This window comes from Schistocerca gregaria, chromosome 5, assembly GCF_023897955.1.
Source record: "Schistocerca gregaria isolate iqSchGreg1 chromosome 5, iqSchGreg1.2, whole genome shotgun sequence".
In the NCBI taxonomy this organism is placed as follows: Eukaryota; Metazoa; Arthropoda; class Insecta; order Orthoptera; family Acrididae; genus Schistocerca; species Schistocerca gregaria.
The window spans coordinates 138,359,467-138,386,339 of NC_064924.1; the positions used below are offsets into that span (position 1 = coordinate 138,359,467).

Genomic DNA, 26,873 nt, shown 5'->3' on the forward strand with positions numbered 1-26,873 from the left:
TTCCGTATTACCCTCCTGAACCCACCGATTGCATATTCTGCTAACAGTCTTTGGATCTCGACCAACGTGGGCAGCAATGTCGCGATACGATAAACCGAAATCGCGATAGGTTACAATCCGACCTTTATCAAAGTCGGAAACGTGATGGTCCGCATTTCCCCTCTTTACACGAGGCATCACAACAATGTTTCACCAGCAACGCCGGTCAACTGGTGTTCGTGTATGAGAAATCGGTTGGAAACTTTCCTCGTATCAGAATGTGGTAAGTCTCGCCACCGGCGCCAGCCTTGTGCGAATGTTCTGAAAAGCTATTCATTTGCATATCACATCATCTTCTTCCTGTTGGTCAAATTTCGCGTCTGTAGCACATCATCTTCGTGGTGTAGCAGTTTTAATGCGCGACTATTGTTAGCTCTCTTGTCCTGTTTTCTGCGCTCTGAATAAGTCTAGCTGCGGCGTGCGATATAGCTTGCCTTTCCGTGTGATAACGTACGGAAGGGATCAGGGCATTTTTGCTAAACTGCAAGAAAATTGACTATAATTAATTTATACGGGACAGGCTTTTGTCATAAGGCCACGGACTACGAATATCTTGGGAATTGTGTGCGCGAGGAAACGTAGCGCTCAGTATTAAATTCTATTACATGCCGAATAAACGACAGCAGGATCTGTGGACTATACGAAGGGACGTTAAATTTAATATAACAATGGAACTGGTCACTTAGCTTTGTGAAAGTAAAAGCGTACGAAGTTTGAATGACTGTATCGAAGTATAGTAACGGACCGTAGTCCTTGCTATAATATCTTTGAGAGACGAACTGTAAAAATCACGAGCTTCTTAGCTGCCGTAATTGGTGAGAGTAATTGTAGGATCAACCCTCATTTTTCCTATATACAAAACGCTATCATTCATGAACATTCAATTATTATCAGATGTTGTTAATAAAAAAACTAAAGTGATTTCCACAATAGCATGTTTATTAGTAAATAATAAGTAACTTGCAAAGACTTTATTAACTATTTTGTCTTCGGTAACGAAGCAACAAATGAAGAGTCATCAACTGAGCAAAAAGTTAGCATTAATTATTAGTATAAAAAAGGGAAATTTGGTCGCCTTTACAGTGAATATGTTTGTGGCTGATCCATCTGAGGTGTAGATACTCGTATAACGAAGAGTCGGGCATATGCAGTAGATAACAACATCGATATCTTCCGCCAGAGAAATCGATGACAGCAGATCGACATCTGTGGTAACATCTTGTGGTAACACCAACGCTATACCAGATTGCAGCAGTCTAACAAGTCGGCAGTCGCAGAACATTACCTGCCACAACTACACGGAATGGACTGTAACTACCCCAAGGTACTGGCACAGGCGTCCAAATTCTGGGACTGTGTCACTAAGGAATCTACTGAGATTCGAGTAAGGGAACTGCTGACGATCCAAGGTGAAAAATCACACATCACATGCGGTTTGCAGTGATTTATTGTGTGAAAATAAAAACAAGTAACACGTCAATTGCATCTTATTTCATCTGGAAGTTCGTTCATTTTAACAGGAGGGTAATTGTTAATCTGACAAATTATATTGTCAACAGAAAAATCATTTTGGTAGACTTGAGGTAACCTGTGTAAAATGATACTGCCCACAATTAGTGGTTTTTATTGAAAGAGTTAAGCATATAACATAGTAAAAAAATTGAATTTACTGATGAACTGATGAGGCTGCAGTATTTGACACAAACTTGTGTGTGTGTGTGTGTGTGTGTGTGTGTGTGTGTGTGTGTGTCTAAGATTTTATAAATAATATTATACTTTTAAACATAGCGCCGATTTATGCATTTCAGGTGAATCTTACAAAAATTTTTGATATGTAAATACCGAAGTATTGCGACATATAATTGGTTACTTCTGGGCATTGAGGTTACACACTGACTGGTCGTTTAATTTCAATGTCTGGTAAAATACTGTACTGTCATTGGCTGTTTCATTTTAATGAAAGCTAAAAAATTTTCCACCAGGGCCATTTTTGTTTCATTCTAGTGTCTGATAAAAATACTACACTTTGATTGAATGTTTAATTTTAAAGGACGCTAAAATATTTATTTTTTTAAATTTCTCACCAGTGCCCACTGGGATTTTTAAATTTCCTGGAACCTCCATTTTGTAGTTTTAAATTTTCCGCTAAGGTGATCTCGATTAAGTGATTGCCCCTCGCATATAGGGAACCCACACTAACTATTGCACTTTTCTTCATTTAAGTGCTAAGTGATCTAGAGGCCTCATAACTACGTTACTTCTATAGATCCTACGATCTCACTAAATAAGACTTTTGAAAACCCTGTTATACATTAAATTTCAATCGAGTTTGAAGTAATTTTATTTAGTGGCCCATTAAAGTGAGTGTTATTTGCCCACGATAGTTAATAGTGACTGGAAAGGAGTCAATAGCCATCAGCACCACTCAGTTTCTGTCGATTCAGCTACTCCAGCCAGCTTTTTCACCTGAAGTCCTTTTAAAGTGCTCGTATAGTAGAATAAGCGAGTAGTTATTAACCCCCACCTTCTATTACAGGCCGCCGAGGTTACTTCTACATCTACATCTACATGATTACTCTGCAATTCACATATAAGTGCTTGGCAGAGGGCTCATCGAACCACAATCATACTATCTCTTTACCATTCCACTCCCGAACAGAGCGCGGGAAAAACGAACACTTGAACCTTTCTGTGAGAGCTCTGATTTCTCTTATTTTATTTTGATGATCATTCCTACCTATGTAGGTTGGGTTCAACAAAATATTATATTTTCGCATTCGGAAGAGAAAGTTGGTGACTAAAATTTCGTAAATAGATATCGCCGCGACGAAAAACGTCTTTGCTTTAATGACTTCCATCCCAACTCGCGTATCATATCTGCCACACTCTTTCCCCTATTACGTGATAATACAAAACGAGCTCCCCTTTTTTGCACCCTTTCGATGTCCTCCGTCAATCCCACCTGGTATGGATCCCACACCGCGCAGCAATATTCTAACAGAGGACAAACGAGTGTAGTGTAAGCTGTCTCTTTAGTGGACTTGTTGCATCTTCTAAGTGTCCTGCCAATGAAACGCAACCGTTGGCTCGCCTTCCCCACAATATTGTGTATGTGGTCTCTCTAACTGAAGTTGTTCGTAATTTTAACACCCAGGCACTTAGTTGAATTGACAGCCTTGAGAATTGTACTATTTATCGAGTAATAGAATTCCAGTGGATTTCTTTTGGAGCTCGCATGGATCACCTCACACTTTTCGTTATTTAGCGTCAACTGCCACCTGACACACCATACAGCAATCTTTTCTAAATCGCTTTGCAACTGATACTGGTCTTCGGATGACCTTACTAGAAGGTAAATTACAGCATCATCTGCGAACAACCTAAGAGAACTGCTCAGATTGTCACCCAGGTCATTTATATAGATCAGGAACAGCAGAGGTCCCAGGACGCTTCCTTGGGGAGCACCTGATATCGCTTCAGTTTTACTCGATGATTTGCCGTCTATTACTACGAACTGCGACCTTCCTGACAGGAAATCACGAATCCAGTCGCACAACTGAGACGATACCCCATAGGCCCGCAGCTTGACTAAAAGTCGCTTGTGAGGAACGGTGTCAAAAGCTTTCCAGAAATATCGAAATACGGAATCAACTTGAGATCCCCTGTCGATAGTGGCCATTACTTCGTGCGAATAAAGAGCTAGCTGCGTTGCACAAGAGCGATGTTTTCTGAAACCATGCTGATTACGTATCAATAGATCGTTCCCATATTAGATTCATATTGTTTGAATGTGGTATATGCTCCAGAACCCTACTGCAAACCGACGTCAATGATGTAGGTCTGTAGTTCGATGGATTACTCCTACTACCCTTCTTAAACACTGGTGCGACCTGCGCAATTTTCCAGTCTGTAGGTACAGATTCGAAAATAAGTAAAGCGAAATGCGAACTGTGTATTTACAGATGTCTCAAAGACGGGCTATAGACAAAATTAAATTTCGACTGCAATTAAAGTTGAACTTAATCTTTTAGTGCCTGATGTTTGCTGCTGTTTAGAGCTTCTTACCAGGTAGCTGTCTGTACATGTCGTGCAAGAGTTCCCCAATGGACTTTTGCCCCAGGGCGACGGGCCGAAAGTTCCCAAAGGGGAACGCCGGTTCCACGTAGGGCACGCCCTTTGTCTCCCAGTAGCGATAGCTGCGCTGGAACCACAGGTAGGCTGCCAGCACCGCCGCTGACAAGACGACCACCAGCTCGGCGATCCACGAGTCGAGGAAAACGGCCATCGCGAGCCTGCAAACACAAACACCGTGACTTTTCCACAGAATGAGAACAGAGTTTCATACATTAAATCCAGGTAACATGACAGCCTCTTCACTTTCACTTGTCTTTTACTAGAAAGTGCGGTGTGTAACAACGAAAGCAAGGAGGACATGAGAGGTAGACAAGCAGAAGGAAAGAGCATTCACCGTCAAAACAAAGTCTACTGGTATCAAAGAAAGGATTTTAGGGAAACGATACTGAGAATGTAAACTATTTATGGAGCGTGGCATTGTGTGTGCTGATGCAGGAGGATACTTGAAGCTAGAGGCAGCCATATGTACAACAAATAACTGAGAATGTACCTTGTTAATGTCACTCTGAGATGAAGAGGTTAACACAGAAAAGTAAACTGTAGTACTGAAAAACTTGAAACTAAACTACACCCTGAACACGCCATGAAGGGCCAAGGGTACTGACTGGCCGCTGTGTCATCCGCAGCTCATAGGCATCATCATTGGATTTGGATATGGAGGGGCATGTTGTCAGCGCACCGCTCTCCCGGCCGTAGGTCAGTTTCCGAGACCGGAGCAGCTACTTCTCAATCAAGTAGCTCCTCAGTTTGACTCACAAGGGTCGAGTGCACCCCGAAGAAACTGTAGTAGGCCACAAATAACAATCAGAAGACTTATGAAGGCAGAGAAATTTGAAAAAAGTTTCTGTAAAAAGAAACACTCATTAACATCCAAAACTATAAAACTCGAGACAAGAAAAAGACGAATGGAAGGCTATTTTTGGAGCAAAGCTCTGTGTTGGCCTGCAACATGGGCAACGAGGAAGACATACATGAAACAGTTAGCGGCCTTTCAAATGTGATGTAACTGAAGGCTATTGAAGACAAGAATAGATGAATTTAGGAAATAAGACGTCCTGTGATGATTCAAAGGCGTAAAGTGCCCAAAAAAACACGACGAATCAAATAGAATTGTTGCGCTTATATCACTGTATTATTCGTGGCTGAATATTTTTCTAAAATGAACACACCGCTACTTGACTGTCTTGTTTTTTTATTTTGGTACAGCCCAAGTTTCGGCCTTTAATGCTATTTTCAAATATTTGCTAAAAGCAAAAATTGCGTACAATAAGACCAGGTAAAATTTCGAAAGATGTAAAATGTCTTATACAATGAATGTAAAATGGTGTATAATTACGAAATATGTACTTACATTTTATGTATTTAACGTATGTTGCTGGACACTTGCATGTTGTCAAGCTCAAAGTTGGCCACAAATTAAGAAAAATATTGGCTCCCCACGAAATGTCAAATGTAAAATCATCATCTTTTAAAGGTCAGTACATAATCATGGGACAACGTCATAATTAGTAAAAACAGGCTTACGTTGGTAAATAAAACGTAATGATGGTGAAATCAGAGAGTACGAGTAATAGAACAACTGAATACCAAAACGACAAAGTGTCATAGATGTATGACTGTTAAATATCTTCAGACTAGTACCCAGCACACACACCTAGGAACAGTTACAACAGCTGTGGGACTAATTCTCTCTGGAGAGGGTACGACGGCTTTATTACAGCTTTCCAAGAGAACCAGTTGGCGTATCCAGGACAGAGGTGGTGCAATGCCATATCGATTAGTGGGCTCATACTGCCAAGTTCTTAGTAAATGTGACTCAGTTTTGTAATCACAGAACTAACGGCACATATCCTCTCAAACTGTGAAGTTTCTGCTCCTCTCTTTGGTGGTCCATTTCTCTCTTCAGGCAGTGCATATAAGGCAGATCTGTGGTGTTGTGCGATGTACTGAAAAAAAGGGCAGCTCACTAGCAACAGGAGTAAAACGCTGTAGCAAACTACTCCTAGGGCCGATGACAAAACCGACAGTATCAGTCAACTCGGCTGCCCCTCCTACTTTCCAGCCGGTGTAACATTTCAGCTGTAAAGGTAGGGAAGAGAAGAGTGATGTAGTCTCATGAAACTAAAGTAAACGAAACTCCGTCCGAATAGGCGTCGGAAGGCCCAACGGTACCGACCGACAGCCGTGTCGTCTCTGGATACGGAGGGGCATAGGGTAGCACACAGCTCTCCCAGGTTTTCTCAGTCAATCAGCTCCTCAATTGGCCTCACAAGGGGACGGTCACTTGTATAGTGCTAGCCAAGCCAAATAGCGTTGAACTTCGGTGATCCGGCGGGAACCGGTGCTACCACTGCGGCATGTCCGTTACCAGTGTAGTCTTATACTACTAGCCATTAAAACTGCTACACCACGAAGATGTGCTACAGACGCGAAATTTGAAGAAGATTCTGTGATCCGCAAATGATTAGCTTTTCAGACCACTCACACAAGGCTGGCGCGGTTGGCGACACCTACAACGCGCTGATATGACGAAAGATTCCAACCGGTTTCTCATACGCAAACACTAGTTGACCGGCGTTGCCTGGTGAAACTTTGTTGTGATGCGTCGTGTAAGGAGGAGAAATGCGTACCATCACGTTTCCGACTTTGATACAGGTCGGATTGTAGCCTAACGCGATTGCGGTTTATCGTATCGCGACATTGCTGTTCGCGTTGGTCGAGATCCAATGACTGTTAGCCGACTATGGAATCGGTGGGTTCAGGAGGGTAATACAGAACGCCTTGCTGGATCCCAACGGCCTCGTATCACTAGCAGTCGAGATGATAGGCATCTTATCCGCATGGCTGTGACGGATCGTGCAGCCACGTCTCGATCCCTGAATCAATTGACGGGAACGTTTGCAAGACAAGAACCATGTGCACGAATAGTTCGATGACGTTTGCAACAGAATGGACTATCAGCTCGGAAACCGTGGCTGCGGTTACCCTTGACGCTGCATCACAGACAGGAGCGCCTGCGATGGTGTTCTCAACGACGAACCTGGGTGCACGAATGGCAAAACGTCATTTTTTGGGATGAATCCAGGTTCTGTTTACAGCATCATGATGGTCGCATCCGTGTATGGCGTCATCGCGGTGTACACACATTGGAAGCATGTATTCGTCATCGCAAAACTGGCGTATCACCGGGCGTGATGGTATGGGGTACCATTGGTTACACGTCTCCGTCACCTCTTGTTCGCATTGACGGCACTTTGAACAGTGGACGCTACATTTCAGATGTGTTACGACCCGTGGCTCTACCCTTCATTCGATCCCTGCGAAACCCTACATTTCTGCAGGATATAGCATAACCGCATGTTGCAGGTCCTGTATGGGGCTTTCTGAATACAGAAAATGTTCGACTGCTGCGCTGTCGAGCACGTTCTCCAGATCTCTCACCAATTGAAAACGTCTGGTCAATGGTGGCCGAGCAACTGACTCGTCACAATACGCCAGTCACTACTGTTGATGAAGTGTGGTATCGTGTTGAAGTTGCATGGGCAGCTGTACCAAGCTCTGTTTGATTCAATGCCGAGGCGTATCAAGGCCGTTATTACGGCCAGAGGTGGTTGTTCTGGGTACTGATTTCTCGGGATCCATGCACCCAAATTGCGTGAAAATGTAATCGCATGTCAGTTCTAGTATAATATATTTGTCCAATGAATACCCCTTTATCATGTGCATTTCTTCTTGGCCAGTAGTGTACGTGAGGAGAAATTTGGGCTCTTCTCTTCGCGATTGGAATTTTACTTGTTGTTAGGGGAACTGATGTTCGGAAGGTTGTTTATTTTGTTTGTTCTCATTCGCTGATGTTGGTTGACGTTACATTGTGGACAATTCACAGCATTCAAGAGGGAGATTCTTTTCTCAGAAATGAGACACCGAAGTACATTGTGGTTCATGAAATGATCCTACGTTTGCTATGTTCAGAGTCATTTGCTTCTTTCACAACACACGGCGTGTTCGATATGGTTACCATCGTGTCTAGCAGCGTTATGAACACGAGCGCCAAAACTCTTGATATCGACACAAAAGTTCTATTACGCCGTTGCAGACTAAAATGATTAGGAGTTACTACTGTTCCACTACTGCATCTGGTTTAGGATGGCACTGAGATATTTTACAGTATCTTAAACCTCCACTCACACACACGCACACACACACACACACACACACACACACACACACATACTTAGATAGTAATGCCGAGAATTACAATAAATAACATCGCACTTCATTTATCCGTCAATTTCAGTTACATCAAGTGGTTGCTTTATCTTGTGTACATACAACACACAATGTTCTCCGTTATACGTTGCTTCCAATATTCTTAAATTACTATACGCTATTCTGTAAATTTTTTTAAGGTTTTAGAAATCAAACGTATCCTCAGGAATAACATGGTAGTTTACAAATTTAGCTCACTTTGTTCATTTCCGTTGACAATCTTTGCACCCAAGTAACTCGTGTTTTATATATTCTTTTTCACTTGAAAAGCCTGTTCACACCTATTTGGAACAAGTCTTTCTTATAGCCTCAGTTATTAAATGTCGCTATTGAAATAGCTGTAATAGTACTTATATAATATACGGTCGTCAGTTACCACTGCTGTCGCCGTACCTGGAGTCTGACGACTTCATCTGCATTACGTTTTCCATTCACCTGGCCACTTCTCTTTAAGTTTTTATTATCATTATCATGCTCTGAACAGCTATTCGCCACATGATTTGTAGCTTGCTCTGTCGCCTCGTTGTCTTTGATGTCGTCCATTAGCTTTACGTCTTTGAGTAACATCTTTTTTCCTCTAACTTTCAGATTGAAAATACTCCATACGTAAATGTTATTGTGATCATGGCGAAAGTGTTTTTTAACAGGGGAAAGAGAACTGGCCACCCCATCAGTCATAAACTTGGGGCTATAGGAAGGAAGTGAACTTCAAGACAGAATTACACAGCGTGGAAACTAATAAAACGGACAAACTGCAGGGACGGATTCCTGACTGAAATTGGAGGGGAAAAAAGTCCTATGGGCATGTGTTCAGAAACGCACCGTTGCCACGGTAGATGGCGCTGACGAATGAAAGTTCCTCTGATCACGTGCTGTGTGTTCCTTGCCCGTTGCAGGCCGTGAGATTGACGCAGCATACTATAAGCAGCAGAATGGTCCGGTATTCATATGGGAAACAATCTGAGATGTGTTTGTGTACGGCCAAGCAGATGGAAACGTTCGAGAGGCAGCACGGCTATACAAAAACAAGTGCCGCCACAAATACCAAACACATCACACTCACACGACACAAAAAAAATATAAATAAATAAATAAATAAATAAATAAAATAAAATAAAAAAATTCAATTGGCTATGAGCACTATGGGACTCAACTTCTCAGGTCATCAGTACCCCTAGAACTTAGACAGAACTTAGTACCACTTAAACCTAACCATCCTAAGAACATCACACACATCCATGCCCGAGGCAGGATTCGAACCTGCGCCTAAAGCGGTCACGCGGTTCCAGACTGTAGTGCCTAGAACCGCTTTTTTATTTAATTCACCAAAAACAGTAACAAATATGGTTACAATGAAATGACATAAATAAGGTGACAAATAATTGCAGTCATAAATTACAGCATTCAAAAAATTAGTCTTTAGCAGTAGCACAATTTAGCACCTTCACTGTCACCTTCAACTGGTGGCAGATCAACAGCACATTTTCTTCTTCTGGAGCCGGTTCCTCACCATTATTTCCCAGACCCAAATTAATCATTCAGTAAATCCTTGACGTGTGTTCCTTCCAGGGTAAATTACATGGACAGAAGAGAAGTCCCGAACAGCGACATCGCAAAATATTTCACTGCCTTGTTATTTTTGTCAGTTCCAGCCTTCTAAACTCATCTGTAGGGAGTTCAAGATCTTCCTTTATATCAGACACCAGATGTTTCTCGCCATATTCTTGCATCTGCTGTGCTACTGATTTTTTTTCATGTGTGACTTGCAGATGAGGTTAGGGTCGGGAACGTGACCCAATCCAATCCCTCTCTACTAGGAATCCAGTTCCTAACCTATACCCATTCGGTTGAAGACAATTCGGAGCATGTTACCATATTTCTTATTGTGATTCTGATATTTAAGTATTTTCTCGAATTCATTTTCCATATACATCTTGTATTCAATATGTTCATCAATCCCAATATTGTTAAAAACATAACTTGTATATTTGCCCATTAACCAAATCTGTGCGTTATTTTTTGCCTGAGGGTAGTAACTTTCCTCTGGTCTGAAGAAAATCTTTGTCGGTACATTGTTAGCTGAAGTTCTAGTATTTGAGCAATTTTCTCCCTGATCCACCTCCAGTTGATAATCCCATCTCCACAAGTGTAACGATGAGGCACACTATCAACGAGGTTGCATTTGCTGCAGAGGTTAGTGTCACTTAAACCGATGGCAAAGAGACGCTCATTAGTGCTGATGATGTTGTTGGCTACCTTGTACCACGCTGTTCTTACGTCAAACGAAAGAACATCACTACTGATGTTTTCCAGACCACATTCCATGCTATTCCAGCATATTTTGTTTCTATGTTATTTTTCCTTTCATGTTTCCGTCTTTCAGCTAAAATCGCCTTTGCTGTAACGTTTTTGGAGTTTAAAAGCTTTTTGCTGAGGTAACTTAGTTCAAGGTAATAGTCCCTAATGTGTTTCAGCTTAAAACTTATTTTTTGTGTATTTATCGGCGGCTCTACACTTTCTGGCCTGACAATATCATATAGGTTTGCTGTAATGCACCCTGGATCATTACACATTATGCTCCATGTTCGTTTGACATACAATGCCATCGCTTTAGACTTGATGTCGGTTAGACCCATTCCTCCATTGTTTGGTTCCAAAACTGGTCTCTTCACCGGCACTCGAAACAATTTCCCTTTCCACAAGAACTTTGCTAAGGTGGACATGATCGTCTTCGCCACCATTGATGGATTGGGGAGAACCTATGCTATGTAGTCGGCCTTGAATAAAATATACGTGCTGATAATCAGTATTCTCTGGAACTGGGAACCGCTCGGCCACCCCGGCCGGCCATCACACGATATTTCAAGCCCTTTTTGGGCGCCTGCGTGACCGTGGGTCCTTTCAGACAGACTAACGCGCAAGGAGGGGCCGGTCTGAGCCTGCACCAGATTTGGAAGACCACGTTCTACAGGATATGCGGCTTTTTGATCATTTACATCTGCTTGGCCGTACACAAACAACACACATGGAACACACGGCGCGTGGTCAGAGGAACTTTCACTCATCGGCGCCATCTACCGTGGCAACGATGCATTTCTGGACACAGGTCCATAGGACCTTTTTTCCTCCATTTACCTTGTCGCAGTTTATCGGTTTTTACTAGTGTTCACCCTGTAGAAAGGAAAAAAAATAACTAAATGAAGATGTGGAAGATACGCCGGTGCGGGAATCTGGCAAAACATTGAAGCCGGCCGAGGTGGCCGAGCGGTTCTAGGCGCTACAGTATGGAACCGCGCGACCACTACGGTCGCAGGTTCGAATCCTACCTGAGGCATGGGTGTATGTGATGTCCTTAGGTTAGTTAGGTTTAGGTAGTTCTAAGTTCTAGGGGACTGATGACCTCAGAAGTTAAGTCCCATAGTGGTCAGAGCAATTTGAACCATTTGAAAACACTGAAATACCGAAGTCGAAACAAGGTCCTGGAGCAAACGACATTCCCTCAGAATTATTTAGATGCTTCGGAGAGCCTACCATGAGTAAACTATTGCACCTAGTGTGCAAGATATATGAGACGGGCGACATTCTGTTAGACTTTAACGAGAATGTAATAATTCAAATTTCAAAGGAGGCAGGTGCTGACGGGTGTGAATACCACCGGATCATCAGTGTAACAACCCACCGTTGCAAAATACTGACACGAATTATTTGCAGATGAATGGAAAAACTGATAGACGCCGACCTCAAGGAGGATCTGTTTGGGGTTCTCGAGAAACTAAGGAGCACGTGAGGCAGTATTGAACCTACAACTCATTTTTAAAGATAGTTTAAAGAAAAGTAAACACACGTTTAGAGAATTTTTCGGTTTTAGAGAAAGCTTTTGACAATGTTGACTGGACTACATTCCTTGAAATTCTAAAGTTAGCAGGAATAAAATACAGTGAGTGAATTGTTATCTACAATTTGCACAGAAACCAGACCAAAGCTGAAGGGCATGTACGGAAAGGAGTGGTTGAGAAGGTAGTTAAGAAATAAAGAAAAGAAATAAAAACTTTTAGGTTTACGAATAACATTGCAATACTTCCATAAACGGTAAAGGACTTGAAAGAGCAGATAGTTACTTAGTTAGTTTGTTTCGTGTCCCATAAATGCTTGATCGTAATGACATGGAAGAAGTCATTTTACATTTACATTACACGTACATATGTAAATATGGCTACATTATTACTACAACATTTTTAGTACGGTTATGAGTTAGTAATTCCTACCCACCACCTATTACACATTAGAAAAACATAAATTCTTCTACGGAATAGTAGTTGTCAAGTACAAACTTTCTGAGTTTGTTCTCAAATTTAAATTTGCTGTCTGTCAGACATTTTGTGTTATTGGGTACGGCATCAAAAATTTTGGTGGCGGCATTGTGCATCCTTTTCGTGCTGAAGACAACCTCAGTGTGGAGTAATGAATGTCATTTTTTGTTGTGGTATTGAGCCCGTGTACATCACTGTTTCTTTTGAATTGGAGAGGATTGTTTAAAACAATCTGCATGCGGTAATAAATATAATGTGAGACAGTAGTCAGAATGCCCGACGTCTTAAACAGATGTAGGCAATATGGAAATTGGTTGAGCGTCACACACGGGGTGCGTGAGAAAAGCAATGAGACTGTGTAAGTAGGCAGTTTAGGTTTTTTTTATTGGTAACACCACATAGCGCTCTGTATGAAAATCACTGGCTGTACTGTGTGCACTCAGTGGCTGGTTGGCATTGTTGTAATACTCGCCAATGTAGCGTTGGGCAGTCGGCTGTTAACAGCGCGTAGCGTTGCGCAGTTGGAGGTGAGCTGCCAGCAGTGGTGGATGTGGGGAGAGAGATGGCGGAGTTTTGAAATTTGTAAGACTGGATGTCATGAACTGCTATATACATTATGACTTTTGAACACTATTGAGGTAAATACATTGTTTGTTCTCTATTAAAATCTTTCATTTGCTAACTAATCCCTATCAGTAGTTAGTGCCATCTGTAGTTTGAATCTTTTATTTAGCTGGCAGTAGTGGCGCTCGCTGTGTTGCAGTAGTTCGAGTAACCAAGATTTTTGTTAGGTAAGCGATTTGTGAAACGTATAGGTTAATGTTAGGGCCATTCTTTTGTAGGGATTTTTGAAAGTCAGATTGTGTTGCACTAAAAATACTGTTAAGCACAGTCTCGTACTGTATAATTATTAAAGGGGACGTTTCATATGTCGACCCTTAGCCAAGGATACCTCACTGGAATCTTCTGATTTTTTTTCTTGTAATTTGTATAATTAGTGTAGATTTTGTTTATTGCTAGCGCGTAATTGTAGAGAGAATCTCCTTTGTAGTTGTAGTCTTCATTATTGTACAGTAAAACAGTTGTGGCATGCATATAGATTTGCACCAAGTATTTCGCAGCTGCGCTTGCAATTAACTAGATATTATTTGCTATGTTAATGTGTTCTCTTATTTTTGCTCTTCAAATTTTTTCTGTGTTGTCGTGTGAAATATTGTGACAATAATGGCGTGTGGAAAACGTAATACTAGGCTCCAAAGTAAACTGAGAAATGACAGTGAAGACGAAAGCAGTGTGTTAGCGCCACCATGTAATGAATTAACTAATGTTCAAAGTAGTAATTTGGTAATAGTGCATAGGGAAATGGAGCGGGCTGCAAATAATAGTGTAGGCAGTGAAAGAATTAGTGAACAGGGAAGCATTATCGATCGATCGGTCGGCAACAGCTCACGTCAGGAATCCGAAATGACAGGACACAATCTAGGAAATACTGTACATTCAGGTTTTGCGTTCTCACCATTCTCTCAAATAAGTCAAGACACATTTTCTGCTTGTCAAGATGTGAATGTTGCCGGTGCAAATGCACTGCCAAAAAGCATAGAGAAACAGATTCCAGACACTAATACATTATTATTGCAATTAATGCAACAAATGGAACAAAATCAGAGACAAACAGAAAAGCTCCAAAAGTTAGACACAATGGAACAACACCAGAGACAAACACAGCAAAAGCTTCAAAAGTTAGACACAATAGAACAACACCAGAGACAAACACAGCAACAGTTAGACACAATGGAACAAAATCTTCGGAAGTTAGACACCACATTTGAACAAACACGTGAAGATTTAACTACTGAGTTACATAACATTGAATCGAAATGTCAAAAAATATGTAATGACGTAAAAACACAAATTTGTTACCATTTTCAACCTATTTTTTCGCGGCATGAAAATGCATTACAGAATCACGAAGCAGCCATAAAAGAACTGCAAACTATTGTTCGTGAAAATCACGACACCTTGCAAGCTAAAATGGACTCAGTTGCATCCACCGATTCGGTTACACAGCTTGCAAGAACTCAGGAAGACTTAAAGGACACAGTAGATTCGATTTCAACACAAATGGACACTCTGAAACTTGGTTCAGAAAAACACACTGAGGAAATGTGTCCACTATCGGAGAAAGTAGCCGAACTTTCGAATCAATTCACTAACTTATCTACAAAGGTAGATGATGATCTGAATGACACAAGACCTGTAGCCTTCACTGACACAGAAGAGTGTGAACAAATTAGAAAATTCAAACAAAATCAAAATCAAATCAATACACAATACAAAAGAGAAATCCGGGAAGTACAAGATCAGTTGACGCAGGTAATACAAAAATTACATATTTCAGAGGACACTCGCGCACCAACACGGGAAGAGGGACTTCGAAATACGGAAAAGGGACAAAATAATAACACAGGGCATTTCGGAAATCATGAAAGAAATTGGCAAGGTGCACCGAATTTTGAGATGGAACCGCCGACACGACGTAACAATGTCCGATATGCTACACGCCGACACGATGATTTTGACTAGAAGCTGTCCATTACTGCATGTAAATTCAAAACATTTAAGAATTCTGGCAACGACATTCATCCACAAGCGTGGCTCCATCAATTCTGTCATTGTTTTCCTCCTAACTGGTCATTAAAGCACAGATTAGAAATTATGTGTGGCTACTTGGAGAATGAACCAGCTGTAAGAATGCGATCGGTCATTCACGATTGTCACAGTGAAGGAGAATTTTATCATGCCTTCCTCTCAGCATATTGGTCTCAAGCTACACAAGACCGAGTAAAACATAGCATTATAATGATGAAACATTTCGAACAATCTGAATTTTCCAGTCTTGTCAAATATTTCGAAGACATGTTACATAACAATCAGTATCTTTCAAACCCATACAGCCCCTCAGAACTCATCCGCATTTGCTTGATCAAATTACCTGAACATTAACGACAGATTATTTTAGCAGGACGATGCAAAGACGACACTGAAGCTTTTCAGGGACTGTTACAAGAACTGGAAATTGACACTGACAATCGCGGAACGCGAAAACAGGAGCACAACAATTACAGGTCACACCTGTCACAATTCCGCGATGACAGAAATAATACACAACAAGGCTATTCGTACAACGTAAATCGTGACCATAACAGACACCAACCGTATGACAACCCTTGGCAGAGTAGTAATAATTACAGGGAAAGATCACCTCTCCGCGGTCATGACTATCACGGAGACTACCATAGAAACAGACAATATGGGAACCATACAATTATTATTACGGGAGACAGAATAACTTCAGACGCAAGGGTCCACCGTGCAGTGATAATTCAGGGAGAAATTCTCCACCACGTGACCGACAATTAATTACAGAAATTACCGACATGACGACAGACGATATGATCGTAACGACAGACCTGAATTGCATCAGAACTGGCGAGCTTCAAACAGGACAGGGCCTTCTCGTCAAGGTGAATTTGTAGAAGTTAGGTCTCCTAATCCCAATAACGACGCGCGCCAACAAAGAGACAGACAATGACTCGCACCGCAGGCAGCCACGTGCGCCGGCTGGCTCAGCGAAAAACAATATAGACGCTAACCTTCAGAAAAATTTTAGCATTCCTTACCGACGTATACAACATGATAACTGCTTTGAAGTTGAAACTCTGCGCACTAGAAAGTAAAGGATTGCACCACATTTCACATGTAAAACCATTTATTGAAACATAATCTGCTTTTTAACTTTGTCTTTGCCATATAACTTTTCACTTTACATTACCAGTATGCTTTGTCAGACTTAGAATCTGTTAACATGCAACAATGTTTGAAGTTAAATATCCAGTCAAGAACCAAGAGAACTTATTTAAACTGAAATTATGAATGCATTGTTATAGTGAACAGACGACACAGTGTTGTATTTGTACATTCTTGCTTGTTAGTTGCACGATTACGTAACGACTATCAGGCTTACATACTTAGAACATATACTGGTACTGCTAACGAGATTTTAATGCAACATTTTGGTTTACTTGAGAACACATTCTGGGTTTAAAGTACTTTATGTGAGATTAAATATGACTTAGAACTTGGTTTGTTTGACAGCTACACGATTATATCACGACGCTACTACTGAGTGACAATTTAAAATGTTGCTTTTGCGGTGTATTTGTTTTATATCTGCACAGTTTTTCTGAATTCTTCTGGAAAGTAGAACATGTTTTAGTAGTAACTTTTGTGGTATAGCTACAAGGAGACAGCCTTTTCCGTAGCACAACAATATGTTACAGCACAGTACTTTCTTCATCACGGCAATAAGCGTATCCTCAGGGGGGTACACGCTTACTTTGTGTACCATGTGTTCGGCAAGCACAAGGAGCCCTTGCTAATATGGTATTTGCTTATACAACTTTACACTTCGGTACCATATTTCTCTAACACATAAATTACACAGCTATCTGATCATTTAACTGAGAGAGACAAACATTTATTTTACTACATCAGTGACAGATGCTTACATAATTACACCTTTGGATAACTTCACACTTATAAAATTGTATTTTGTCTGTACTTTGTGAACTGTTCATATTTTTTTGGAACCATTGTGATACTATGAGACCTTTGAATGATGTATTTGGTATGGGATCATGATTTTTAAAGTACGTTTGAGGCAGATGACACTTTTGACATGAGCAGAGAATTTTTTTTTTAAGTTTTGAAATTATTGCAGAAGCTACGACGTTTTTGAGATTTGGCTGAGTTTTTATGATGTTATTATTACGATTACGAAGTGTATTATGCTGTTGAGGTATGTTTATGATCAATAAGCTGATGCTATATGAGGAATTGATTATGCTACGTATTTATTATGATGAAATATTGAAGAAGTCTCGACGAATATGTATATGTGTAATAAGGTAAGGAATAATGAGTAGTGGTTAGGCACTTTGGTTTGTGAAAAAGGTTGTTGGAAACCATGAATCGTACTTTAAGAGTTATGAAATGTGTGTATATGCGTGAATGTATCACTATGCTGGCGAAAATTTTTTGGACAGTATTATATTTAAAGGATTTCGTTTCTACAGATTTTAAACGAAAATTCTTGACCTGTGAATTTTTTTATATGAGACTGCCACTGTAGCGGAAACTGGTGTCGTAAATATTTCGGTAAGAAAGTTAAGTGACCACCTGCACGTAATGCGTCGTGGGCACCCAGCTGGGCGACAGCCACCTGGAAACAAGCCATCAGTGTGTGCCTTTCAGAGGCAGAGGTGGAGAAAAAAAAAAGAGGCCATTATCCTCGCTATTGACATTACTTTGTAGAAAGCACCGCAAATAAGACGTGCTCATTTCTTGGAAACATTCTTACATGTGCACACCTGATTATGACAAGTGTCTTTCTACGAGAGTTGAGAGAACTTCTACTGACTTATGAAATGCCACATTGCTATTGAATGATGTTTTTATTCTTTGCTTTGCATAATTGCTTATTTCATTTGATATCTGTTTTCCAGCTGTGTTACAGCATTGGTTTTATAAAATAACATTAAATGCATTTGCTAATGTGAAAACCTTCTGTCAACAGATCTGTTAAATAATAATTTTATGATCCACATTCTTCAAAAAATAAAAAAATAAAAGGAGCACTTGGAAAGGAAAGAACAGTAAGAAGGGACTAATAACAGTAACTGCATACATAATTTGCTTTTCAAGTACTTGCTAATTTTATGGTAGAATACGTTGTGGTGCACCACTTTAATTACATGGACATTAAGATGTGAATATACATTTCCCTTATCTGCATTGTTGTCTTTAGTGTAATATTTTTTCTGCTTGAGCTTTGTCATATTTACATATAAATTATTGCATTTGCTGTGCTGTTTGCCAGGCATAGTGTTACTGAATTTCACATTGTATTACTCTGTTAAGCCAGTTTTACTACGGATTTATTTTTCTTGTTTGTTGCACAGGGCCTTATATTAGTTATAATATTGCAACTGCTTAGCCAATTTCCATTTTTTGTCCTTGTTGTTTGTGTTAATTGTTTTGTGCTGCTGCATTGCCTCGTCCCTTAGTTTAGCATCTGAGCTCAGTAGATTTAAGTTAGCTGAAGAGGGGGTAGACTATATTAGAGAATGAGTTATGATGAATTGGAAGAAATGCATTGAGAAGTTATACAAAAAAAGTACAGAAAGCAGGTATAGATAGGACTGTTTGGAAATAATGAAGAACGAAGGGAGATCTCCGAGAAGTAAAGAAAGTTTTGTTTGCAAAATACTGCAGTAAAACAAACACTGTCCTTTCCTTGTGTTATCCCACTATGTGTTTGTGTACCCTTGGGTATTTGTGTTCTTCCTGTCTTTATGTGTTTATCTGATTAGAGTTACATTGTAGAATTTTTCAAATACTATGTTATTTTCTTTGTAAAGATGTTTACACATTATTTATTCTGTTTTGTTCTAATGCTCATGTGTGAAGTTCATGTTTCAAAAGTTATTCTGATCTTTTATGTATGTACTTATGTCATAATTATTGTAACACTGAGGCATAGTATATGGACAATATTTAGAAGTAGGGACTGATAGTGTTTGCACGTGTGTTAACAATTCAGCAAAGAATTGGATAACAGCATTGCTGGTTCTAAGGACATTTCAAACAAATTCTTTGTGAGTGGACAAGTGGTGGTTTATGGACTTGCTACATTGTCCACAGGACTCTTCGATGGTGATTGTGCACCTGCACAGCCGCAACAGTTGGCTGCTAGCCACCTCTACAAGGACTACAGTGGGTCTAAACCTTTGATGGCTCACAAATACCATTATTTCTACAAGGACAGCAGTGGCTCTGCACCTCTGGTGGCCCACCAATACCATAATCTCTACCAGGACTACAGTGGGTCTGCTCTGTGATGACCTACCTACCAATAGTCTTCAACATCGACTGACTCTGCTGTGGGTTCGTTCTGTTGTGGCCCATTACCTGTCTGCATGTCAAGAGTCAGCACTGTCTTTCTGTTGGAAGGACAACACTACTTCTTCAAGACTGCATGGAAATCCAGTACTTCCATGTGCATTTTCTTTCACTGCTCAGACATTGAGCAAAAACACTGCTATTTTACTGTGATGAACGATCAGGACTGTCTTTATGGATTGTGAGAAAATTTTAGCTTTTGACCAACATTGTATCAATAAGTGTGTGCATTTGATATCTTTGTTATTGTAAATATGAAAATTTTTTTCAAATCTCTATTGGCCACTGCCCAAAACAATTTGTAAAATTTTTTGTGGGGAGCATAGGGGCTATGTAAGTAGGCTGTTTAGCTTTTTTTATTGGTAACACCACATAGCGCTCTGTATGAAAATCACTGGCTGTACTGTGTGCAGTCAGTAGCTGGTTGGCATTGTTGTAATACTCGCCATTGTAGCGTTGGGCAGTTGGCTGTTAACAGCGCATAGCGTTGCGCAGTTGGAGGTGAGCCACCAGCAGTGGTGGATGTGGGGAGAGAGATGGCGGAGTTTTGAAATTTGTAAGACTGGATGTCATGAGCTGCTATATACATTATGACTTTTGAACACTATTGAGGTAAATACATTGTTTGTTCTCTATTAAAATCTTTCATTTGCTAACTAATCCCTATCAGTAGTTAGTGCCATCTGTAGTTTGAATCTTTTATTTAGCTGGCAGTAGTGGCGCTCGCTGTGTTGCAGTAGTTCGAGTAACCAAGATTTTTGTTAGGTAAGCGATTTGTGAAACGTATAGGTTAATGTTAGTCAGGGCCATTCTTTTGTAGGGATTTTTGAAAGTCAGATTGTGTTGCACTAAAAATACTGTGTGTCAGTTTAAGCACAGTCATGTATAATTATTAAAGGGGACGTTTCATAACTGGCAACAGTGTGAACGATCTGGCAACGCTGTGTTGTTCTACTTGTGTACAAATAGTGTGTTCATTCCTTCCAGATTGTATTGTATTGTATGTTAACTGTGGACCTAGAAACGACGGAGAGGCTCCGTTCCCGCTGCAGCCGAAGTTATCCACAACCCCACGACGGCTAACACAGTCCACTTCAGCCCTCCGCCGCCCCACATCGAACCCAGGGTTATTGTATGACCGCTCGGCTAACCGGGCGGGTTTTCCTTCCAGATATTCAGCTCGAGTTTCTGCTCCTTTCAGTCATCATGTGATTTTTGAGAGCACAATCAGTAAACTTGTGTTTCTGTTGTGTGGAAAATGGAACAGCGGAATTTAGAGCAATGTTATGCCACGATGTTTTGCATTAAGTTTGGTAAATCGGCGAGTGTGCTCTTTGAAAAGTTGAAACATGGCTACGGGCAACATTCTTTATCAAGAGCACAAGTTTTTCGTTGGCACAAAATTTTTAGAAGATGAACCATGCTCAGAAAGATTGTCAACTTCAGAAACAAACGAAAACGCCGATCGTCTGTGTGCTCTTCTAAGATCAGCGTGACGTTTAACAAACAGGACAAACTTGTCAACCAAGCGTTTTATGAAGATGTTCGTTATAGGCTCAAGAGAAAGATGAATCCAGTGAGACCGGATATTGCAGACGTCCCATGACACATGGCCACTTCCACCGCGGAATTTTTGACCTGAAAAGGCATTCCTGTTGTTACAGAGCTCCCCTATTTGCCTGATATGGGACTTTGTGACTTTTTTCTAAATTTGAAAAAAATGTCTTAAAAGGACTTCATTTTGGGACTCTGGAGAATATTCAAAAGATTGTACCGAAAGTACCCTCTGCAACACACCATTACGTGGCTTACAGAGTATGATGCATATGTAGATGAATGTGACCGAGATGTTAAAGGCCCTACCAGTTGAAGCCTTCAGCATTGCTACCAAGAATGGGGTGGATGAGTCCGCCAGTAGATACCTGCCGAGGGGAACTAAATTAAATGGGAAAATATTGTTGTTTGAATCATCACCATTTAAGACTGATTATGCCTTACAGCGTTCAGTCTGGAGCATAGACCCCTTATAAAATTCCTCCATGATCCCCTATTCAGTGCTAACATTGGTGCCTCTTCTGATGTTAAACCTATTACTACAAAATCATTCTTAACCGAATCCAGGTACCTTCTCCTTGGTCTGCCCCGACTCCTCCTACCCTCTACTGCTGAACCCATGAGTCTCTTGGGTAACCTTGCTTCTTCCATGTGTTTAACATCACCTCACCATCGAAGCCTGTTCGCCCTGACTGCTACATCTATAGAGTTCATTCCCAGTTTTTCTTTGATTTCCTCATTGTGGACACCCTCCTGCCATTGTTCCCATCTACTAGTACCTGCAATCATCCTAGCTACTTTCATATCCGTAACCTCAACTTTGTTGATAAGGTAACCTGAATCCACCCAGCTTTCGCTCCCATACAACAAAGTTGGTCGAAAGATTGAACGGTGCACAGATAACTTAGTCTTGGTACTGACTTCCTTCTTGCAGAAGAGAGTAGATCATAGCTGAGCGCTCACTGCATTAGCTTTGCTACACCTCGCTTCCAGTTCTTTCACTGTGTTGCCGTCCTGTGAGAATATGCATCCTAAGTACTTGAAACCGTCCACCTGTTCTAACTTTGTTCCTCCTATTTGGCACTCAATCCGTTTATATTTCTTTCCCACAGACATTACTTTCGTTTTGGAGATGCTAATCTTCATACCATAGTCCTTACATTTCTGATCTAGCTCTGAAATATTACTTTGCAAACTTTCAATCGAATCTGCCATCACAACTAAGTCATCCGCATATGCAAGACTGCTTATTTTGTGTTCACATATCTTAATCTCACGCAGCCAGTCTATTGTTTTCAGCATATGATCCATAAATAATATGAACAACAGTGGAGACAGGCTGCTGAAACTACTCTGAACCAAGAACTCAATTTACCGTCAACTGCTGCCTGACTATCCATGTAAAGACCTTTAATTGCTTGCAAAAGTTTGCCTCCTATTCCATAATCTTGTATAACAGACAATAACTTCCTCTAGATCTATAAAGCATAGATACAAATCCCTGTTCCACTCATAGCACATCTCCATTATTTGCCGTAAGCTAAAGATCTGGTTCAAATGGTTCAAATGGCTCTGAGCACTATGGGACTCAACTGCTGTCGTCATCAGTCCCCTAGAACTTAGAACTACTTAAACCTAATAAGCCTAAGGACATCACACACATCCATACCCGAGGCAGGATTCGAACCTGCGACTGTAGCAGTCGCACGGTTCCGTACTGTTTGCCTAGAACCGCGAGACCACCGCGGCCGGCTAAAGATCTGGTCCTGACAACCTCTAAGAGGCCTAAACCCACACTCATTTTCATCCAATTGGTCCTCAACTAATACTCGCACTTTACCCACAATGCTGATTAAAGAGATACCTCTGTAGTTGTTACAATCTTTTCTGTTTCCATGTTTAAAGATTGGGGTGATTACTGCTTTTGCCCAGTCTGATGGAACCTGTCCCGACTCCCAGGCCATTTCAATAATCCTGTGTATCCATTTAAGACCTGGCATTCCACTGTATTTGATGAGTTCCGACTTAATTTCATCCACCCCAGCTGCTTTATTGCACTGCAATCTATTGACCATTTTCTCCACATCCTCAAATGTGATCATATTTCCATCATCATTCCTATCCCATTCTACCTCGAAATCTGAAACTTTACTGATCGTATTTTCACCTACATTGAGCAACTCTTCAAAATATTCCCTCCAGCTGCCCAAGGCATCCACAAGATTCACCAGCAGTTTTCCTGACCTGTCCAAAATACTTGTCATTTCCTTCTTACCTCCCTTTTGAAGACTGCTAATTACACTCCAGAATGGTTTTCAGCAGCTCGATCCATAGTCTCCAACCTGTTTCCAATGTCTTCCCAAGATTTCTTCTTGGATGCTGCAATTATCTGTTTGGTTTTGTTTCTTTCTTCAACATAACTTTCTCTGTCTACTTGTGGTTCATGGTGTGGGTTCCTGTAGTCATGTCCTAGTTCATGAACCACGGGCAACGTATGAGTGGCCAAGTAAGTGGTCCTGACAGTCGGGATACCAGTTACTTTGGAATAAGGCTTGGCATCTCGGACATATTCTGAGTAGTGGTCACCTTTGTGCTCATACGGCAAAGACTACCAAATCCACCGGTTAGTCCCTCAACTGTTAGGGGTAAAAGCCAATGGGACTCGGGGCAAGTAAGACTAGCAACCTGCTTCCCTGGTACTTTAAACATGATGCTGGCAACAATCAGAGCAAAATGCCTTGTTGTTTGAAAAAAATAAAAATTTGGTAGATAAAAAATCAGTCTTATTATTATACCTGGTATTACTCTTAGCATGTTTTTGAGCAACGAACACTTCCTTAAAAATGAGGCATCCCAGAACATTATTCCATATGAACGTTAAATGGAATAGATATTGTCTTGAGAAGAGGTTAGGAGATGGACATCAACAAAAGAAAACAGGGATAATGGACTGTAGTCGAATTAAATAAGGAGCTACTGAGGGTATTAGATTAGGAAATAAAACACTAAGTGTAGTCGATTAGTTTTGTTACGTGGGCAGCAAAATAAGTGGTGACGGCGGAAACTGATAGAATACACTCCTGGAAATGGAAAAAAGAACACATTGACACCGGTGTGTCAGACCCACCATACTTGCTCCGGACACTGCGAGAGGGTTGTACAAGCAATGATCACACGCACAGCACAGCGGACACACCAGGAACCGCGATGTTGGCCGTCGAATGGCGCTAGCTGCGCAGCATTTGTGCACCGCCGCCGTCAGTGTCAGCCAGTTTGCCGTGGCATACGGAGCTCCATCGCAGTCTTTAACACTGGTAGCATGCCGCGACAGCGTCGACGTGAACCGTATGTGCAGTTGACGGACTTTGAGCGAGGGCGTATAGTGCGCATGCGGGAGGCTGGGTGGACGTACCACCAAATTGCTCAACACGTGGGGCGTGAGGTCTCCACAGTACATCGATGTTGTCGCCAGTGGTCGGCGGAATATGTACGTGCCCGTCGACCTGGGACCGGACCGCAGCGACGCACGGATGCACGCCAAGACCGTAGGATCCTACGCAGTGCCGTAGGGGACCGCACCGCCACTTCCCAGCAAATTAGGGACACTGTTGCTCCTGGGGTATCGTCGAGGACCAATCGCAACCGTCTCCATGAAGCTGGGCTACGGTCCCACACACCGTTAGGCCGTCTTCCCCTCACGCCCCAACATCGTGCAGCCCGCCTCCAGTGGTGTCGCGACAGGCGTGAATGGAGGGACGAATGGAGACGTGTCGTCTTCAGCGATGAGAGTCGCTTCCGCCTTGGTGCCAATGATGGTCGTATGCGTGCTTGGCGCCGTGCAGGTGAGCGCCACAATCAGGACTGCATACGACCTAGGCACACAGGGCCAACACCCGGCATCATGGTGTGGGGAGCGATCTCCTACACTGGCCGTACACCTCTGGTGATCGTCGAGGGGACACTGAATAGTGCACGGTACATCCAAACCGTCATCGAACCCATCGTTCTACCATTCCTAGACCGGCAAGGGAACTTGCTGTTCCAACAGGACAATGCACGTCCGCATGTATCCCGTGCCACCCAACGTGCTCTAGAAGGTGTAAGTCAACTGCCCTGGCCAGCAAGATCTCCGGATCTGTCCCCCATTGAGCATGTTTGTGACTGGATGAAGCGTCGTCTCACGCGGTCTGCACGTCCAGCACGAACGCTGGTCCAACTGAGGCGCCAGGTGGAAATGGCATGGCAAGCCGTTCCACAGGACTGCATCCAGCATCTCTACGATCGTCTCCATGGAAGAATAGCAGCCTGCATTGCTGCGAAAGGTGGATATACACTGTACTAGTGCCGACATTGTGCATGCTCTGTTGCCTGTGTCTATGTGCCTGTGGTTCTGTCAGTGTGATCATGTGATGTAACTGACCCCAGGAATGTGTCAATAAAGTTTCCTCTTCCTGGGACAATGAATTCACGGTGTTCTTATTTCAATTCCCAGGAGTGTATAATATGCAGACTAGTAATAACAAAAAAGCATGTTTGAAAAAGAAAAATATTTTAATAGCGAATGTATATTTATACACGCCTAATATTGTGTAGGGCCCCAGCGAGTTCGCAACCTGACGTGGCATGGACTCGACTAATGTCTGAAGTAGTGCTGGAGGGAATTAACAACATGAATCCTGTAGTGCTGTCCATAAATCCATAGGAGTACGAGGAGGTGGAGATCTCTTCTGAACAGCACGTTGCAAGGCCTCCCAGATATGACGACAAGTATCACGGGTCCCATATCACTCCAACTGCACACGCCCCTCACCATTACAGAGTATCCTTCAGCTTGAACCGTCCCTGCTGACATGCAGGATCCATGGATTCATGAGGTTGTCTCCATACAGGTACACATCCACTCGCTCGATACAATTTGAAACGAGAGTCGTCCAACCAGGCAACATGTTTCCAGTCATCAACAGTCCAATGTCGATATTGATGGGCCCAGGCGAGGCGTAAAGCTATGTGAAGTACAGTCATGAAGGGTACACGAGTGGGCCTTCGGCTCCGAAAGCTCACATCGATGATGTTTTGAATGGTTTGCACACTGACACTCGTCGATGGCCCAGCATTGAAATCTGCAGCAATTTGCGGAAGGGTTGGAATTCTGTCGCGTTGAACCATTCTCTTCAGTCGTCGTTGGTCCCATTCTTGCAAGATCTTTTTCCAGCCACAGTGAAGTCGGAGATTTGATGTTTTACCGGATTCGTGATAATCACGGTACTCTAGTGAAATGGCCGTACGGGAAAATCCCCACTCCATCACTACCTCCCATTGCTTGTACGCCGACCATAACAAAATGTTCAAATGTGTGTGAATTCCTGAGGGACCAAACTGCTGAGGTCATCGGTCCATCGACTTACAGACTACTTAAACTAACTTACGCTAAGGACAAGACACACACCCATGCCCAAGGGAGGACTCGAACCTCCGACGTGGGGACCCGCGTGAAGCGTGGCTAGACGCCTAAGACCGCATGGCTACCACACGCGGCGCAGCGCCGTA

The 26,873-nt window shown here is 41.9% G+C and overlaps 1 protein-coding gene across 1 annotated transcript in view; it reads right to left on the bottom strand.

Moving 5' to 3' along the window:
- The window catches only part of LOC126272524 (cytochrome P450 6k1-like), a 183,975-nt gene that overhangs the window by 107,171 nt on the left and 49,931 nt on the right, over positions 1 to 26,873 (bottom strand). Inside the window, exon 2 of the mRNA XM_049975440.1 lies at positions 4,105 to 4,331. Within this exon, the coding sequence (XP_049831397.1) occupies positions 4,105 to 4,324 (220 nt within the window). The 5' untranslated portion in view covers positions 4,325 to 4,331. The remainder of the gene's footprint in view (positions 1 to 4,104; positions 4,332 to 26,873) is intronic.